The 19,139-nt window shown below is 33.8% G+C and overlaps 2 protein-coding genes across 3 annotated transcripts in view; one reads left to right on the top strand and one right to left on the bottom strand.

Moving 5' to 3' along the window:
- The window catches only part of LOC124366950 (NAD-dependent protein deacetylase Sirt6-like), a 52,632-nt gene that overhangs the window by 13,619 nt on the left and 19,874 nt on the right, over window positions 1-19,139 (top strand).
- On the bottom strand, window positions 9,720-17,331 carry LOC124366951. 2 transcript variants are annotated; one of them, XM_046823572.1, is made up of 4 exons: window positions 15,768-17,331; window positions 14,683-14,751; window positions 13,281-13,370; window positions 9,720-11,002 (listed from the first exon to the last, which is right to left on the bottom strand). In XM_046823572.1, the coding sequence occupies exons 1-4, from the start codon at window positions 16,704-16,706 to the stop codon at window positions 10,919-10,921; spliced, it is 1,182 nt and encodes a 393-aa protein (XP_046679528.1). In that variant the 5' UTR covers window positions 16,707-17,331; the 3' UTR covers window positions 9,720-10,918. The 2 variants fall into 2 exon arrangements, with proteins under 2 accessions (XP_046679528.1, XP_046679527.1); XM_046823571.1 differs by lacking the exon at window positions 9,720-11,002 and having other exon boundaries at window positions 12,942-13,370.

Genomic DNA, 19,139 nt, shown 5'->3' with positions numbered 1-19,139 from the left:
TTTATGGAATCTTAGGTAAGCCCTTTGGAATGGTTCCAATCATTCCTTACTGATAGGAAGCAAAGAATATTACTCAACAATAATGGCATAAAACATACATCATCATGGGCAAACATATGTAGTGGTGTACCACAAGGATCTATTTTGGGTCCTTTATTGTTTATTGTTTTTATAAATGATCTGCCTTATAATGTTAAAAATAATTTGATATTGTATGCAGATGATACTACATCCCTAGTAAAATGTAACCGAGGACAACATATTAAATCAGAAATTGTTAATTCGCTCATAGATTTAGAAAAATGGTTTACATATAATGGGCTTGTACTAAATAGTGATAAAACTCAAATTGTAAAATTCCAAACATTGCAAAGCAAGACCCTGTCAAATTTTCAGATAAATTTCAAGAATACAACTCTGACTGCTGTAGATTTTAGTAAATTTTTGGGGCTCCTTATTGATAAAAATTTGTCCTGGAGACCATACATAGATGTCTTAAACAAAAAACTGAGTTCAGCTTGCTACCAAATGTTTACATTAAGGGAGTTGGTAGACATTAAGACTAGGCTTATAGTTTATTATTCTTGCTTTTTATTCACTAGCACAGTATGGAATACAAATATGGGGCAGCTGCTCTGGCATTATCTCTGTCCTCAAAATTCAAAAGAGATACATAAGAACCATGCTATTTTTGAATATAAGAACCTCATGTAAAAAAATATTTACAGATTTAGAAATATTGACAATTCCATCATTGTATAATTTATAGTTGTTTAATTTTTATTTCATAATCGTCTAAATTCAGGAAATATAAAGCAACATGAGCACCAGTATAACACCCGTTTTTAAAGATAGACTGCAATTTCCTGTACACAAATTAACATTATTTGAAAGTTCACCAAGTTATATGGGAACTAAATTTTATAATAAGCTTCCTTCCTCATTTAAAACAGCTTAAAATGTCTTGTTTTAAGAACTCAGTTTAAAAGTCTACTAATTAGTAAAGCTTACTATAGCAATAACTGAGTTTTTTACATGACAGTCTTTACGATCACATGTTTTTATGTTTGTAATATTTTAATGTAATGTAAGTTTTATTCTGATGTAATTGTAATTACAGATTTAGTATTTATTATTGACAAGCAACCTGTTCACACAACATCTGAAGTTGTAAAATCTGTGAAATGTTTTGTTGCAATAAACTTCTTGATTCTTGGTTTGTCCTATCAAACAAGGAAGGAACATCTTTTACACAAATTGGCTTATAAAAGCTGAATTTAACAACAGACTTTGGGGTTTTATGCCCGAATTCTGCTTTCAGCACATGTGCAAGGTATAGAGTTGGAAAATTCATATTCTCCCCTCCAGAGAGTCGAAATTAAGAGATAATGGTGTTGAAACATTAGCGGTTGTGCTCTCACTGCATCATATATAAGTTCAGGGGGATGTATGTTATCAGTGATTAGGATCGTCCTGAAAGAATAAAATTAATTCAAAATTTAAAATTTTTTTAATCATTCAGTAGAATTATTGAAGTCTCAGTAATTATGTAAATATTTTCATCCAACATAAGACTAAATAATTTAATAACAGTATGAAAAAATCTGTTTTACAAAATTATTTTATAAATATTAATATAATAAATATAAATATACAGAAGATTTAACCAATCTTGAATATTAAGTGGAATGAACACTCACTGAATAATAAATAAATTAGAGGAATTTATAATGTTGGATAGAACTTAATTAATTTACTTAATAAAGTTGGATTATTTCTTTCTCTACAAATAAAAATGAACATAATTATCTCATGGTTAAACCATGATAAGAGCAGCCACAGTCAATATCTTCAAGGTTATGACAATTAATTGTAACTATCTTGCTCAATGGTTTAATTAATGTATAATTAAGCTGTTGTACAAAATTATGTATGCATCAGTGATCACCTCAAGTATTACAGTTAATTAAGTAGTAGAAACCTTTTTTTTCTTATTCAAGTAATTTATTACTTCATATTTCAACTTCATCAAATGGCACAGCATATGAAATAGATATACTATCTCCTAGCTTACCGTCCATGTAGTTTATTAGAATTAAAATAGTACTAACGTTTGTTTTTCAGTTCATACATTTATTTGACAAGTGCTTTTCGCCCACATTATTTTTCATTTTATAACTGATTGTACCCATTATGGTGCACTCAGTCGTTCACTATAGAGCTTAGAACTTAATTTTTTAAATTATGACTAATATATTTGTACCACAGCATAATTGGTGTAATCAACGTGGTGATCAGTGAACATCTAAATTATTATCAATTAATTATTTGTAACACTACATAATGATGCAGCATACCAGGAGTATTTAAATAGTCTTCCTCAACAATATTATATATTAATAGATTTGAACAGCAGCGTAATGGTACACTTGTTACAGAAGCTGTACTATACCATAAGGTTGTGATGTTTTCAGGAAAGTGATAATTATTTAACAATTCCTTATTGAAAGGATAACAGGATTTCTAGCATTTGCTACAGTTATACGTTACAAGAATAGAATACTGTGCTTTAAGAATTGGAATCATCATCATCTTCCTCAAATGTCAAAAAATCTAATTCATAAAACTAAGCAAGCACAAATCAATAAACAGCAGTGAAATCTCTAAAGTAAAATAATTACATCAGGACAAGATGTACGTGAAAAGTAATTTAAGCTACTTTAGGTTCGTAGTTGTTAGGAGAACCACAGATCACAAGGCTGTACAGTATATATACCTACTTTTCGCATCAGAGAATGTGACAAACTGAGGGGAAAATCGACATCGACACGTAATGTAGCTGCAGCACATCTGGTGATGGGAGGGAGGGATGGTTGTTTTGTTCAACGAAGACGAAAGTATTTTTCCCATCAATACAGAGTTGTTTCATGTAATATCAAAGCACTGGATAATTGGAAGTGCAAAAATACTGAGTGGCTTGATATATTTATTTTGTTGTAGTTTCCATCATATTCACTAGATTGTTTCCTGCACTTCAGATTATTCAAATAAAAAATTACTCAGGTAAAAAATGAGCCAAATCAAGGTGACTCAGTACCAAGTAAACTGAAGAAATAACTTTGTAATGTTCAGAATATCACGCTGCCTTAGTGTTCCAGTTCCATATAGGGAGTATGTTTAAATTCATAACTAGATATGTTAAATCTAATTATTTTGTAATAAACATCTTACAAATTTTGATGGGCTTTGATTCCAAAAGCTATCGGTCAAAATGTCTTTATTTTGACGTTTTGGATGCAGTAAAAAAGCATATGAGCTCACTCAAATTCTAATTCAGAATGTACTAAATTACACTTACTTTATTCATTCCAATTTCCTACTCCATTTTGTAGGATTTATGTGGTTTGATTTTGAATCTAGTTTGATGTCTGTAGTAAGAAAGGAAAACATTCTCTTAATCAAGCTATTGACCACCTTCTCTCTTTGAATGTACTAACTAACATTGTCATGTCATCTGTGAAATGCCTTATGGTTACGATACATCACAGCTGAACAACTGGATATATTTTGCTAATTTGGAACTGCAAAAGACAGTTCAGTTTTACCAAGACAAAGAATATCATTGAGTTTTACCTATTCAAACTCAATTATATTCTAATGAGAAAACATTTTACTTCTCATGGACTTCATTTGAATAAACGCGGAAAGGAGCATATAGGCAAATTACTGGTTGACTTTGTTAAATTAAAAATGAAAACCGATTCATTGGATTCTGTAAGAAGAACTCTAAATGAAGCAAATAAATTACTCTACAATACCGACGTGGAGTCCATGGTTTCCAAAATTTCCAAATACAACTTGATGATCTTCAAGAGTTTCCTCCTTTACAAGAGCCTAGGCTAAAAATTCAGGCCACCAGTCCGCAGTCTGCAATCACAGAGTCCTCTTCAAAAGTGATAGCATCTACAATAACCGATTTTCCTGAATGACTGACCACAAGCCCACGGTTTTTGGAATCCTGTGTTGAGTCCTCTCCTTATGTCATAGCTTCTACAAAAATGCAGGTTCCCGAGAAAACAGATTTTCCTGCAAATACCTCTGATCCTGGTGATTTAACCCTTTCAGTGCCAACGTCCGACTACACGGACGTTCATAAAACGTGCAAGAAGAGCCAGCGTCCGACTACACGGACGTACGTAAAACGTGCAAGAAGAGCCAGCGTCCGACTACACGGACATGTTTAAAATATTCGTAAAAAATACAAAAAATATCTAAACAATCCTAATTTTGTTATAATTGTATTTATAAAGATATAAACCAATAAAAAAACATTCAGTTGAATGTATTTCCATTACATTAGTGTTATAAATAAAACAAAATACAAGTGGCTGTGGACGTCGCTAGTCTGAGTCAGCTGTCGTCTGTTGTTTACTAACCAACTACGCAGTTTCGCCGATTGCGCCGAGCTAACTTGTTGTTGTTTTCATTTATTGTTGTAAAATGTTTACAAAATGAAGCGTAGTGCATCACCTCTTAGTGAAAACACTTTACGGAGAGTGTTAGGAGACGAATAGTGATGTTGTTGTGAGTGATAGTGAAACGGAAAGTGAAGAGTCTTCTAGTTTAGGTTATGAGAACACAGACAGTGACCCGGATTATCACCCTGAGTTGCCTTCAACTTCAAATACTAGTAGGCCTAGACTAGATAACTTGTTATTTAGAGCAAATGATCATTTGTCATCTGAGGATGATGCCCCAGACATAGGACTTGACTTTGAAAAGTCTCCCTAGACCTAGGCCTAACCTACAAACAAGGCCAAGAGGTCGGCCACGTAATGTAGGCCTATATCAATTGTCTGAAACCTCCTCTTCAGATTCTGAGGATGGTATGGGATTGGGATGAGGTGGAAATGGATGGGAATATTGGTTTTTGCCATCAGTTTGTTCAATTTGATGAGCTAACGGGTCCAAAACATGCTCCTCCTCGTAACTCCTCCCCGTCAATTATTTCAAACTTTTTTTTTACAACAGCCCTCCTAGAAAACATTTGTAAAATATACCAATAAGTATGCCACAGAATATATAAATAAAAGTCAATTGAAACCACACACAGCCGGGCAAACTCCTGGAAACCTGTGTCTCTCTTAGAGATGCAGGCCTTTTTAGCAGTACTAATAAATATGGGCATAAAAAAACAGCCAACTATTTACAGCTACTGGTGGACCAGTTCTAGTCAATTCATTCCCTGGTTCCCAAGAATGTTTACCAGAAATAGATTTTTCAAGCAATATTGAGATTTTTGCATATGGTTGACACAGTTCCGCTTGCAAAACCAGGTGAGCCAGATTATGATGCGTGCGCTCGGTTCAAACCACTGATTGACCATGTAAATAGGGTTTTTCAAATTTTCATTTTTTCTCCCGGTCAGAACCTTGCGATTGACGAGAGTATTATAAGTTCCAAATCGCACAGTCAGCTGAGGCAGTACTTACCAAAGAAGCGACATCGGTGGGGAATAAAGCTTTGGATGCTATGTGACTCGGTCACCCACTACTGCTTGAATTTCTTTGTCTATAAAGGGGCGAATGGCAGTGACAAAGATGAAATTAAAATCTAATGGATTGGGCTATTTTGTTGTGAAAAGGCTTTTGGAGATGGCTGGCCTATTAAATAAAGGCTATCACATTTTCTGTGATAATTTCTTTACTTCTCTAAAGCTTGCTAAATATCTTTACAGTAAATGTACATTTTTTGACGGGTACCATGCGTATAAACCCGCAAAGGACTTCCTGATTTCAGTAAAACCTAAGTTCAAAGTGGAGAAAAGAAGTACTTCAAAAAAAAAATGAGATGACTTTATTAGCATTCAGAGAAAAGCAGTCCCAGACAAAACAAGTATTAGTTTTAAACTACAGATGGCACAGTTGAAGATGAAAAAAGGAGCAAAAAATTTGGAAATCACATCAAAACTACTAATAAGCCAAAAGTCATAAGGAGATATAATGATTTTATGGGAGGGGTTGATGGAGGGGGACCAAATGTTAAATTCATACCTGGATGAGAGGAAAGCACTCCGATTTTGGAGGAAAGTTACTTTTAATATCTTTGGGCGCATGGTACTCAATTCCTACATAATTTATAAAAAAAGACTGACAAACCCCTTCCTAGGCTAGAGTACACTGTGGCACTAGTAGAAGAACTTTCCACTGAATGGCTGGCCCTCAAGAAAGAAGGCCTATGTTGTATACTTCACTGGAAACAGCAGGAGGGTAATGCGGCTAATAACGGCAGTGGTGATCCCGATTGGACAATGTTCTTGAACAAATTGCCAAATAAAAAGAAACTTAATTGCTCTGTCTGTAGTAAGAAAAAGTACTCAGGCTGGAGGAAAAAGGCCACATTTGCTTGCAAAACCTTTTTAAGTAGGCTATAAGTGTTTATTAATTGTGTAATTTTAAACTTGAAATAGGCTATTTTTTCTCAATATTTGCCTAATACATAATTTTATATAAAGTGAAAAACAGTGTTTAGCAAGATGTGCGAAAAATCCAAATACGCGTTATTTTTGAAAAACAATGATAAAACCTTTATTTTTGAAGATAGATGTATAATTTTTTGTGTATGTGTTGAAAAGTATGTGGAGGTTCAAACACATACTCAATTTATGGAACAAGGATTTTTTTACTGGCCTTATATTTACACCAAACTGAAAAAATTCATCATAAAATTTTATGTAAGTAAAAGTTTTTTCTGGTTTTATATTTTTAATGCATGTTGTAGTAAATTTATTTTTCAGTATTAATTCAAAGCACATTGTTTAGAGCAAAAACAAAACAAAAAGTAAACAATTTTCATCAATAAATAACAAAACTGTGACAGTTTTTTGTAAACTGCTGAAAAATTGGCAATTATAGCCTGGCTCTTCTTGCATGAGCATATGGCACTATGCCTGGCATTTCTTGCACGCGCACTAGGGAGATTGTCTGGCACTGAAAGGGTTAAGGACAGCAGAACCTTTTTAAAATTTAAGTCCAAATACAGTAGAGTCCCGTTAATCCGACCTAATTGGGACCGAGCCCTATTCGGATTATGTGATTGTTCGGATTAGCCAGAATTACAGAAAAATACGGTTTTAAACTTGAGAATGGGTCTATTTTGTTATAGAATTATCAAACATTGTTTATTAAAACATGTTTTCTGACTGTTGCATTGTATTTCTTGACAAATAAACGTGTTTGCGAATACTAAGCACATTTACCGTATTTAGTGTGAGAGTTCTATTGTTAAGCAATGTGAGCGTACTGGATATTGTACGGGTCCACGCGTTCAATAGTTGTACGAAACTACGCGTCATCCAATAGACTCTCTTTAATGCGACAGAAGACAATAACTGAATTTATGTCTTTTAACAATTAATATTGTACTCAATAATAATATCAGTACTGTACGTCCAATTTTTGTTTGATTTCACTTCTTAATACAGTAATTTAACTCATACTTAACCTATAAGTTTCAATTTGGTACTGTATTTAACTTCATTATTTATGTATTTATTAAAGTTTTCTTTGTTTATGTACGAAATGATGCACCCATTTTCATTTTTTAAGTAATTAGTTCCTATAACTGTTCATTATCGTTATAAATAATTCCTCCTGGACCTGTTCGGATTAACCGACGTTCGGATTACACGTGTTCGGATTAGCGGGACTCCACTGTATAGTAATATGGGTTTAGAGTTGGCTAGGTGGCAATTGTTTACTACAGGCAATAATGAGTTGAAATTAGATTCATGGCTGTGTGAGGATATTTCTGGAGATTTTGTATCTTTTGTATCTACTTCTACCATAGTAACCTAGTACACTGGTTTGGAATGAAATTAAAAGCGTTAAATATTGTAATTTTTGTTCTCAAGTTCAAGATTATTTATTGACCATACACAATACATGCAATGAGTTTTGTCAGATGTAGAATACAATAATAAAAACTATTGTAAGGTGCTATGATAATTAGAGTAGATAAATTAAATTTGCATTCAGAGTATTAAACTTACTTTATAACTTACAATGCTATTACAGGATCATATTTACAGGAACATACCCAGAAGGATGTGTACTTTCAATCGTCCACAAAATTCCATTTGGCTTTATAAGTAATTTCAGTCATACACGCGTGCACGCACTTGCGCACGCAGGTGGTGTACAAGGTGTTCACAAAAGGGTGTCACAAATTTACGTGGCTTATTGTTCTCATCATTCCAAACATAAGTACACAAATGAGTAACAAAAAAACTAGTTTGGTTATAAAAAATGTACAAGTTACCAACTAATTAGTAACACTTTAACCATTTTAAAAGTACGCTTGCACAGGCCTGGAGTTAAGCATGGCGCACACTGCAGACGCGCCGCGCCGCGCCAAACCGCGCCGCCTTTTGGAAAATTCCGCTGACCGTCGCACATACTGGGCGCGCCGAACTCCTTCCCTCACCACAGCTGCAGTGCTATCAATTAGTGTGCAGTCGTATGGTTATGTTGTGTCGTTTTGTTTAATAATTTACACGATGAGCAGCTCTGAAGATGAAGATCTGTTTTTATTTTGTCTTCTTCAATCAGAGGAGGAGAAGAGACAAAAAACAATGTGGGTTCATCCTATAAATGAGAAAAGGAAAAAAATACGGGGAATTTCACCACCTTTTCCCCGATTTATTAAAGGACAAACGTAAATTTTTCCAATATTTTGAGAATGTCCCCCGAAAAGTTTTATGAGCTATTGAACATGCTTAGGCCTTTCATTGAAAAACAAGACACATATTTTAGACCAGTACAAACAAGACCAGTTTCACCTGAAGAAAGGCTTGCGGTTTGTTTAAGGTAAGTTATTAACTAAGTCTTTATTAAATACAAAAATATGGATAAACTTACAATAAAGTCGTTTTTATTAAATATATGCAAATAATGTTTTGTAAATTTTAATATTTTCTGAAACCACAATTTACTCATTAATTTTTTTTCTTCTTCGGTTAGAAAACATAACATCAAATGTGTTTTCAGCAATAAATTATTATTTAACAATGTATCGCTGGTCAGGGCTTTTTTAATAAGGAATAGGCTATTTGTTTCAAAAATGTAATGTATTTTATCTGTAAGAAAGCATAGTTTCAAAAATAACACACAAATTATGCATACAGTACTTCCTACATATTACAATAAGTTTTATCATGTGATGTTGTATCACTTGACCCTGCTGAGTTTCAGGTGTATGGACAGTTACTGGATCCATCAGGTGAAACAGCAAACCGTCCCTCTTGTGCCCCTGGGTATTGTCCCATCTGACCAATAGGAGTTGGTAGTTGCGGCATATATTGGGTAGTCTGAAAAGGAACTAGTGCTGTGGGTGTAGGATCTGAGCGTAGAAATGAATGAGCGGTGTTATATGACCCAGAAATGGCCTCTAGCTTTGCATCATGAATTATTCTGGAAATGTTAGATTTTTACGTCGACTGCTATACCTCACCGACGATGGCCGAGGTAGTACGAAGACAGCCGAAGGTAACCGCGGCTAAGAAACGGTTCCGCTGCCTACGCACACTGTAGACGCGCCGCGCCGCCCCAGCGGAATAAATTCCGCTCGGGCGCCGCGCCGCCCCAGCGGAATAAATTCCGCTCGACTTCTCCCAAGAGTTCTGGCAGCGGAATTATTCCGCGGCGGACGCGGCTGCGCGGCGCGGCGCGCTCTAGTGTGCGCACTCCCATTTGAACACATGCAAACTATTAAGCTGGAATTATTTCCAAAAGGCGGCGCGGTTCGGCGCGGCGCGGCGCGTCTACAGTGTGCGCCATGCTTTACAATCAGCTGGTACCCCTCAACTGTTAGATGTTTGTTGCTCCCGGCTTGTGCAAGCGTACTTTTAAAGTGTTTGTGCTCCCTTATTCTTTGACGGATTTCGTTGAAAAAAGTATCATTGGAGTTGTTATAAATATTGCAAAATAGTTAGCATTTTGTAAATTCTTTATAACTGATGCAAAACAGCTGATACCCTTCAACTGACAAAGTCATTGCAACACTTGGCAAGCATACATGAAAAGTGATCGTGCTCACTTATGCGTTGACAGATTTCATTGAGCAAAGTACTGTTTGTACATTTTTTATAACTCTACTGGTTTTTTTGTTATTTGACTTTAAAACAACAGACATTATTTTGTATAAAAGTAAATAACACCAACAATTTTTCAAAGATTCCTTTTATTAATTATTACCTATTGCTAAGTTTGGTATATCTAGCTTTACTAGTTCTAAAGGTATTATTTTTTAATATAAAATATAAAATGGTGGCTAGCGGCTAAAATACACATTTCTCAAACTATGTATATGGGACATTATTTTGTTTGGAATGATGAGTACTATCAGCCACAGAAGTTTGTGACACCCTTTTTTTGAACACTCTGTATATATATGCTCATTATTTTTAATAATAATATCCATCCACTTTTCCCCCTGAACCATTCTCCCCTTCAAATAAGTTTCTGAATACTCTGCTGCGTATTTAAATAGCTGCCATAACCTGAAATGTATGAGAATGTTTACATATACTCTGTAGTTTAAAATAATATGTGTTAAAATTATTTGAGTAAGTATTTTTCTAGTGTTTTATATGACTATGAGGCTCTTCAAAATACTCTTCTAAGAAAAAAAATTGAAATGTTTCTGAATTGAGTTATTACATAAAAGTACTTTTAGGTTATGGTATCTGAGTAAACTAGTAGCACATAAAACAGTATTAAATAACTTCATTTAAAATGAGTAAGTGTAAGTTGTAATGACATTTCTATAACTAAGTGCTGTAAACCTTTCATATTTAACGAGAACACAACGTGTAATGTAAGCTGCACAAGTGGTGCCAACTTGCGTGATGTGTCACGGCTCACACCTGTCCTGCCATAGCTCTGATTGCTCTGTTCTTGCGCTGGACCATGATCAGCGTGAGCGGAGCCAAGGTGCACACCATCTAGAACATCACACATAACTATTACATCTATTCTGAGAAGTACTTGTTCTAGCTTTCTTCTTATTTATAGTTTCCGTAAAATTTATGTTATCCTTGTGTTTTACAAGTCTATTTTATGTAGTAGTGCAATAAATAGGAAAAGAGATTTCATGTGGTAGTGCAATAAACAGGAAAAGAGATTTCATGTGGTAGTGCAATAAACAGGAAAAGAGATTTCATGTGGTAGTGCAATAAACAGGAAAAGAGATTTCATGTGGTAGTGCAATAAGTAGGAAAAGAGATAAGTGTGATGTGCAATAAACAGGAAAAGATATGTGTGGTAGTGCAATAAACATGAAAAGAGATTTCATGTGGTAGTGCAATAAACAGGAAAAGAGATAAGTGTGGTAGTTCAATAAACAGAAAAAGAGATTTAATGTGGTAGTGCAATAAACAGGAAAAAAGATAAGTGTGGTAGTTCAATAAACATGAAAAGAGATTTAATGTGGTAGTGCAATAAACAGGAAAAAAGATAAGTGTGGTAGTGAAATAAACATGAAAAGAGATTTCATGTGGTAGTGCAATAAACAGGAAAAGAGATAAGTGTGGTAGTTCAATAAACATGAAAAGAGATTTCATGTGGTAGTGCAATAAACAGGAAAAGAGATAAGTGTGGTAGTGCAATAAACATGAAAAGAGATTTCATGTGGTAGTGCAATAAACAGGAAAAGAGATAAGTGTGGTAGTGCAATAAACAGGAAAAGAGATTTCATGTGGTAGTGCAATAAACAGGAAAAGAGATTTCATGTGGTAGTGCAATAAACAGGAAAAGAGAACTAATCGATGCAAGATGAAAAATGATAACATTTCTAGTCATAGCTGGAGTTGATTCTCTGCTGTTGCAAATTCACTGCCAGTTCATTACGGTGCTGAGAACTAGTGATGAAACTAATAGAGATTTTAGATTAAAATTTGTAATCAGAAAAAATGTTCCAAAAATAAATTTTAATTTTCGCCACCATTTGCGAACAATAAATTGAAAATTAAATTTGGGGAAAAATGATTTATCAGAAACAATGAAGTGCAGAGAAGGTATTTAATCACATGACTCATTTTACATTTGTCTTTTTCTTCCCAATTTTTAACTATGTTCAAATCTTTATAGAACCTAAAAAATTCCTGAGACAAAAAATATTTTAATTTTCCTTAAATCACTTTGGGTTTGAAATCGTAATAATTTTTCAAATTAAAAATCTTTTGAGAAGGCAAAAACAAAAATATGAAAGTTTGCTAAGAAAAATAAAACAAGAATATAACATTTTTAAATTCAAAAAATTTAAATGCTGTAAGTCATAATCAGAAATTTAGGAAGAAATACAACAACAAAATAAAGCTAACATTTCACTAAAAAATAATATTAATTTGATAACTGATCTCAATGTTATTGGCAATCAGTTTAATGCATATTTTAAAGGCACCCCTGAACAATAGGCTATTAGTTGTAATAATCTGAATCACTCTTTCAAGAGTCAAAGAATTGAAATCAGCTTGTTTCTTTACCCAACCTCTGAAAAAGAAAGTCTTAAAATAATAAAGAACTTGAAGAATAGTTTTCACTTTATCTCAAATGTTTTATTAAGTGTAGGATGTTTATGACTACTTTCTTCCCTGAAATATCTTTATAAAGGAAAAAGTAATGATGTTACTAAATGAAATTTAGTACACAACCATTTAAACCAAATTGTAAAAAGAAATAAAAATGTTCAATTAGTGACTATTGAAATTGTCCAGTTATATAATCAATGTTATTATTTCAACACAAAACTTATGTTTTAGTGTAATATAAAGATAGTGTACAGTTTGAAATTATAATTGTTTGTTATAGTTTAAAATTATTAGGCTGGTTTGAAACTTTCCAGTTTAGTTACATAATTATTTATGAGTGTCGTAAAGGAAGATGTACTTAATAGTGCTATTCAAAATCGTCATATAAATTAATGTTTTCAGTTTCAGTTTGTTCGGTTAGTAATTTTAGACTTCAATAAAAAGGTGGAGTAGCCAGGTTTCGTAATATGCTGTGTCACTGAAATTGGTTTCTTGTTTATACATACTGTACAAAGTACTCTTCAGTAAACTAATATGAAATTCCTCAAATTCTTATAATCTTATCGGTTATAAAATAAGAACCTGAAATACAGTAACTCCTTTGGTTGTGTGTGATGGAGATTTCCACAGTCAAGGTTCCGTAAATTTGTAGTCCACACTTGGAGACAATTTTACAAAGAGTGTGCAATCTTACCTTCGTAACCAGCTTAAGGTCTATGTTGAAGAATCCTTCAGCAGAGAGTCCAATCTTCCGATGGATCAAGGTGTGGGAGAAAAGCTGTAACTGAGTACAAGGCAGTTTTACTATACATTGTGCGGTAATTGTTTACTTTAGCCACTTCAAACTGTCTGCCAAATTTCAACTTAAAATTAAAAAAAAACATTATAGGAGAGTAGTACAATAGATATAAAATGGAGGAAAACCTAAGTAATAACTGAAAATATATTAAAATCTAAAGACACCACTAATTTTAATAGAGGACAAGAAAAATGTATTTCTCCCGCATTAAGACAAATATATTTTTTAATTCAGAAAAAAGAACATTAACTTACCTAACCTTATTACCTGACTGCCACTCCTACTCAAGGACCAACTTCCCTACCTTAGAGCCAACTGATCTATCAAAAAGTTTATTGTGTCCGAGTAACAACTAATAGTAAAAGAAAATCACCTAACAATATTGCTTGATTGCCATTCCTACCCAAAGGCAAACAACCCTACCTGAGGGCTAATCATCCTACCAAAGAAACAAATCATAATTAAAATAAATTAATAATAAAATTCTACTACAGAACCAGAAATACATTAGACCAGAAGTAGACTGCAATGGCCAGAAGTAGTCACTTTTTGACTGAATTTACGTTGTTTTGTTTGAATGAACCTTAAAAGCAGAACATGAAAAGGTTCATCATCAAATAGGAACAAGGATTGAAAATAGTTAATTGTCACAATTATAGGCCTATAATGTCACACCCACTAAAATTACACAATTTAAAATTATGATAACTCAAATTCTCATTTTGCACATTTTTTGTCCTTAATGAAATGTTCTTAGTAACTTTTCCGCCATTTCACTCATTATTCATTATTTTCTCACCACATCTCTCACACCTTTGACGGTTTAAAGTTTATTTTTTATACTAAAAAATCATATAACTCTTGCAACTTTGTGAGAAATGGCTTTAAACTTTTCTAACATTAAGATAAGAATAATAAATGCAATCTGCTAACTAAAACAATAAAATCGACCCAACGTCATTGTAAGTACGTCTATTGAAACCAGAATTCCAAGGTGACTTCTATTAATATATACAAATGAAAAGGCAGCTGCTGCAGTATTAGATGTGAAATTGAAATTTTAAACAGATGTGCTTCAAGATTGAAATATAAATTCTTATGCTCCTCTCAGTATACATCGCTATATACTAAAATTTGAAACAAGAATAAATAAAATAAATAATACAGTGTATCTTTGCATTGTTGTTACAACCGCATTAATTCATACAAAGGTTATTTTTATTGAAGTTGTATAGATTTGATCTGAATTGTTACAGAAAATGCAAAATAATGATTGTATTGCAAGAACCTTTTTTACCTCTTCATCGACATCCGCAGGCAGTTCTTCAGTGAGCAGTTCATGGATCATGTAGCCAGTCTTGTCAGCCTGTACAAAAACTTTCTTTTTTGTACCTTAACATTTCAAATTATTATACTGTAAATTATGTGTTATTCTACCACAAATATTTATATTCTAATACGGTTCCTTTATATATTTGAGGTCTACCCATAAAAACTTACCTAATAAGATCACCACAAAAGATCATGATTACAGTACAAGACAGAGAGAGACAGACTTGCATACCCAATAGAACTAAATTATTTGAAATGTTCCCTTATTACAAAGGACTAACATTTTACGATAAAATTCCAATCTCTATCCTCTTTGCCTCTAGAAAAGTTCTCTAAAATTAAAAAATATCTTAATTGAGAAAGAGTATAATTCAGGAAATGATTTTCTTCGTTGAATAAATTACTCTCCAACCATTTCAAAACTTTGTAATTATGTTATATATAAATATACTAATCACTGTGTTGAATGGAAGAAAACAAAAGAACTATTTTTCACTTCTATATTTCAGAGGATTTAATACCCCCGTCTTTAGGAAGTTTTAAATAATATATATATAAATAAAATATATATAATTTAATTTCAATAAACATTGAATCGTAAAAAGTACTTGCTCCGCCGGGAAGTAAAATAAAATACTTACTCCCGGCGGAGCAAGTACTTTTTGCGTTTCAATGTTTATTGAAATTATATATATATATATTGCACTGTATTTATTTTATCACTCATTATTTTTAAATGTGTTTTATGTCTTGTAAATTATTTTATTTTAGAATAAGAATAGATACATCTAGCTTTATTTAATTTTAACATGAATAAACTAATAACCTGTACCCGTACCATTAGAATTTAATGTTTCATATATACACATACTGGATCACTGTTTTGAGTGATTAATAACGATTATTTATCGATGAATTATTAATTATGTTTAGAAATTTTTTTTAGAATAAGTATATTGAGAAGTCACCTGTTCATTGTGGATCTTATCTACTAGAATTATGTAATGTTACGTGACAATAAATTTCTGATTTCCGGTTTGCAGTACTCACATTGTTTTTGACGTTAGTTGCCGATGTAAGGACAGAGATGAAGAGGTACATGGTGAAAAAGGCACAGGCATAGAGGTGGTAGGAACCAAAGCCGTACATGAGGTGCTCAGGGATCATGAAGGCCTTGAGGAACACGTAGCTGACGGTGAGTGTCATGATGAGGCCGACCTGGGAGAACATGGAGTTGATGACCATGTGGGCGTCGCACAGCAGGAAGTGGGACCTGTTGAACTTGTGAATCTTGTCTACGGTCATACCAGAGATCAGAGTCTTCTCCTTGGGTACGATGTATTTGGTGCGGTGGAGCCTGGATATGAAGTCGTCGACATTGAGCTTGTCATCCTGTGCGGTTCCTATGGTTTGGTCGCTCACCTGCTTGAAGTGGTCGTTGAGGATCTCAAACTTGTTGTCGAGCAGGAGCAGCATCAGCTTGAGTTTGACGAGAGTGGCAGCAGTGGCGACAACCATTGCAGTGCTGGTGAAAGCGGTGTAGAAAGTGTAGTAGGGGGCGTACACCGCCATAGTGATCAGTCCTGGGATAACACAGCAGCCGTAGACGTAGTAACGCTGGACTTTGTGGCTCGGCACGACCGTTTGCGCGATGTCAAGAGATGCGATGCTCTGGTGGGCGTCCTCCACGATCTTGAAGAACTTGACGAGTGACGAGGCATTGTACAGGGGCGTCAGAATCGCAACGACGAAATTGGTCCATTCAAAAATGGCCCCGACGATTGTGACGAAAGTGGATATGTCTTTCAAGTTCTCGTAGGCTATGGACATCATTTCGACAAAGTAGTGGGCAGGGAAAATGGCCATGATGGCGGTGGACAGTTTTCTAGTCCAAGGAATGGTGTCATCTCGGAGAGTGTTCGGACAGACGCCGCACAGACTGAGGTACTGGAATGTGGTTTCCAGGGAACCGGTGGGGGTTTGGAACATAGTAGTGATTGTGATGAAGAAAACGCGTTGGGAATTATCCTTAGGTCACAACGTTGTAGTCAAGTAGTGTGTGTCCTCAATACACTTTGGTGACTAGTCGATTGTAATGTCACTCAGTGTCATGTGTAACATGAGGACTAATCATCTAATGTATTGTGTTAAGAATAATAACTGCTAATATTGGTAAATTTATAAATAGCTCTTCTCATGTAGGAAACAAATTGTGCACTGCCCTATTGATTTATGATTTTTTTTGTTCCTAATCAATATCTATAATTATAAAAATATAACTCATCTTGTAGAAGCTTAACCACTAAGAATTGCATGTAATAAAAACAGAATTTTTGTCTTTATAGAGAATCAAATACATTGAATTAAAATTTGTTATTAGCCCAGGAGAACTGTTACAATGCTTTAAGGCTCATTGAATAGATACAAAAACTAAATACTATTATAATTTGATTTAATCTTGCAATAAAATAATACTGAACTTTCAAAATAATTTTAAGTATGGTACATCATGGAGTCAGTATGTATACTTTTTCTAAATTCATAGTAAATCTGGTTTAAAATCATATTTATATATTTAATTTTCCAGCCAAAATCCTTAAATGACTCTTTTAAGGAATTTAATGTTGGAATATCCTTTATCACTATTGGTAATTTATTGAAAAATATTGGTTATTATAAGAAAATGTTTTTTTAAGGTGAATTGGGATGTACATATGCCCCTCACTGTCAAAATTTGAAGATTTTTTACCAATCGTTTCTGCATGAATGGTTAAAATCTAAATTGCTTAGTATCTTAATTGTTTTTTATGAGCTTTGAATACTTTTCTATAATGCTATAATACTTTCCGTGACATGCCCCAGCAAACAATACCATACCTCATTAAAGACTCAAAATAACCAAAACAAACAGTTTTTGCCATTCTTAGATCAGTCAGATTACTAATTTTTCTTTTTGCATAACATGCTGAATGTAATTTTCCAATTAATTGATTGATGTGATTTTGCTATCTGAAATTACTGTCATCTTAAATAACGCCAAGAAATATGCAACTTTTAGAAGTAGTTAATTGATTTTCAAAAAATGTTATTTCTAATTGTTCAAGAGTATTTCTGATAAAGTGACGGTTAAATATCAATGTTTTTGAGGTATTTAATAAAAGTTTGTTTTTCATAAGCCAGTTAAATATTAAGTTCAAGTTTTTAATAATTTTTGAGATAGTTGAAATCTCCTCTATGACTTAATTAGACTTGTAGTATCATGCTTGGGCAAGTCATTGATCAAAAACAACAACACAATATTGGTCCCAAAAGGTATATACAGTATAAAATTACTTTAAGAAATACCACAGGTTAAGAATTGTAAGCTTTTTTTTTGTTTTGTAAGTTAATAAATGCTCATAAAGTATTTTTAACCATTAATAATGTTTCTAGCATTTAGTGGGCAACATACAGGAATTTCGTTCATAGGATCTCATCAGGAAGCCTGGGGTATATTGAGCTCTATGGAGTGAGGGTGTGAAACCTTCCAAAAATTGTTGTATAATAAATCTGGTTGTTGTAAAATAATTTTGATTCTGATAAAAATGCAACAAAAAATGTGCATTAAATACTAACCAGAACATAGCGGTGTCTTCACATCCAATTCCTGCTGAATAACAGGGACATCATAGGCATATTTAACACTAAAGTGATAGGTGTTAAAGTGATAGGTCTACTCTTACTTACTTACTCCCAGGGCCATTTATATCGGAGGTGATATTTAGCCGCACCAACAAAGCTCCTCCATCTTGAACGGTCCTCTGCATCTTCCTCTGAAGCGCCCATCTTCTCCATATCAGCCTTCACCTGGTTCCACCATCTCACTTTCGGTCTCCCACGGCCGTCTTCCTTCTGGGTTACCGTACATTACCCTCCTCAGTTTGCATTCCTCTTCTCTTCTCAAAACATGGCCTGCCCAACGGAGTCTTCTGCACTTTATTTCTCCTATTACATCCGTACTATTGTAGAGCTCCCTGATTTCTCTATTATGTTTTCTTCTCCATACCCCTTGTTCATATGATGGCCCATAAATTTTACGTAAAATTCTATTCTCGAAAACTAGAAGCTTATTTAGCCTCCACGTTTCGGATCCGTACAAAAGCACTGGACATATAATTGTTTTGTATATTCTAGTTTTAGTTACCTATACACAAGAAGGGTGAAAAAGAAGAGTGTGGTAACTACAGAGGCATCTCACTACTCAGCATCCCATATAAAGTTTTATCCAAAATTGTTTTAAACCGACTTGAACATTATACAAATGAAATAATCAGGGAAGAACAGGCAGGGTTCATAAAGGGCAGATCAACCACAAATCAGATTTTCATTTTCAATGAAATATTAGCTAAATACTGGGAATATAATAAAGAATTTTTTGCCATA

The sequence above is a fragment of the Homalodisca vitripennis genome, chromosome 7 (assembly GCF_021130785.1).
Source record: "Homalodisca vitripennis isolate AUS2020 chromosome 7, UT_GWSS_2.1, whole genome shotgun sequence".
Taxonomy (NCBI): Eukaryota; Metazoa; Arthropoda; class Insecta; order Hemiptera; family Cicadellidae; genus Homalodisca; species Homalodisca vitripennis.
The sequence above is the reverse complement of the archived record's forward strand: the minus strand, read 5'-3'. Positions and strand labels throughout refer to the sequence as shown.

Coding starts and splice junctions, on each gene's coding strand:
- LOC124366951 (XM_046823571.1), bottom strand. CDS start 16,706: ATGTTCCAAACCCCCACCGGTTCCCTGGAAACCACATTCCAGTACCTC. Junction 14,752..15,767: donor CAACTAACGTCAAAAACAAT/GTGAGTACTGCA, acceptor GTTTTTGTACAG/GCTGACAAGACTGGCTACAT. Junction 13,371..14,682: donor CTGCGGATGTCGATGAAGAG/GTAAAAAAGGTT, acceptor CCTTGTACTCAG/TTACAGCTTTTCTCCCACAC.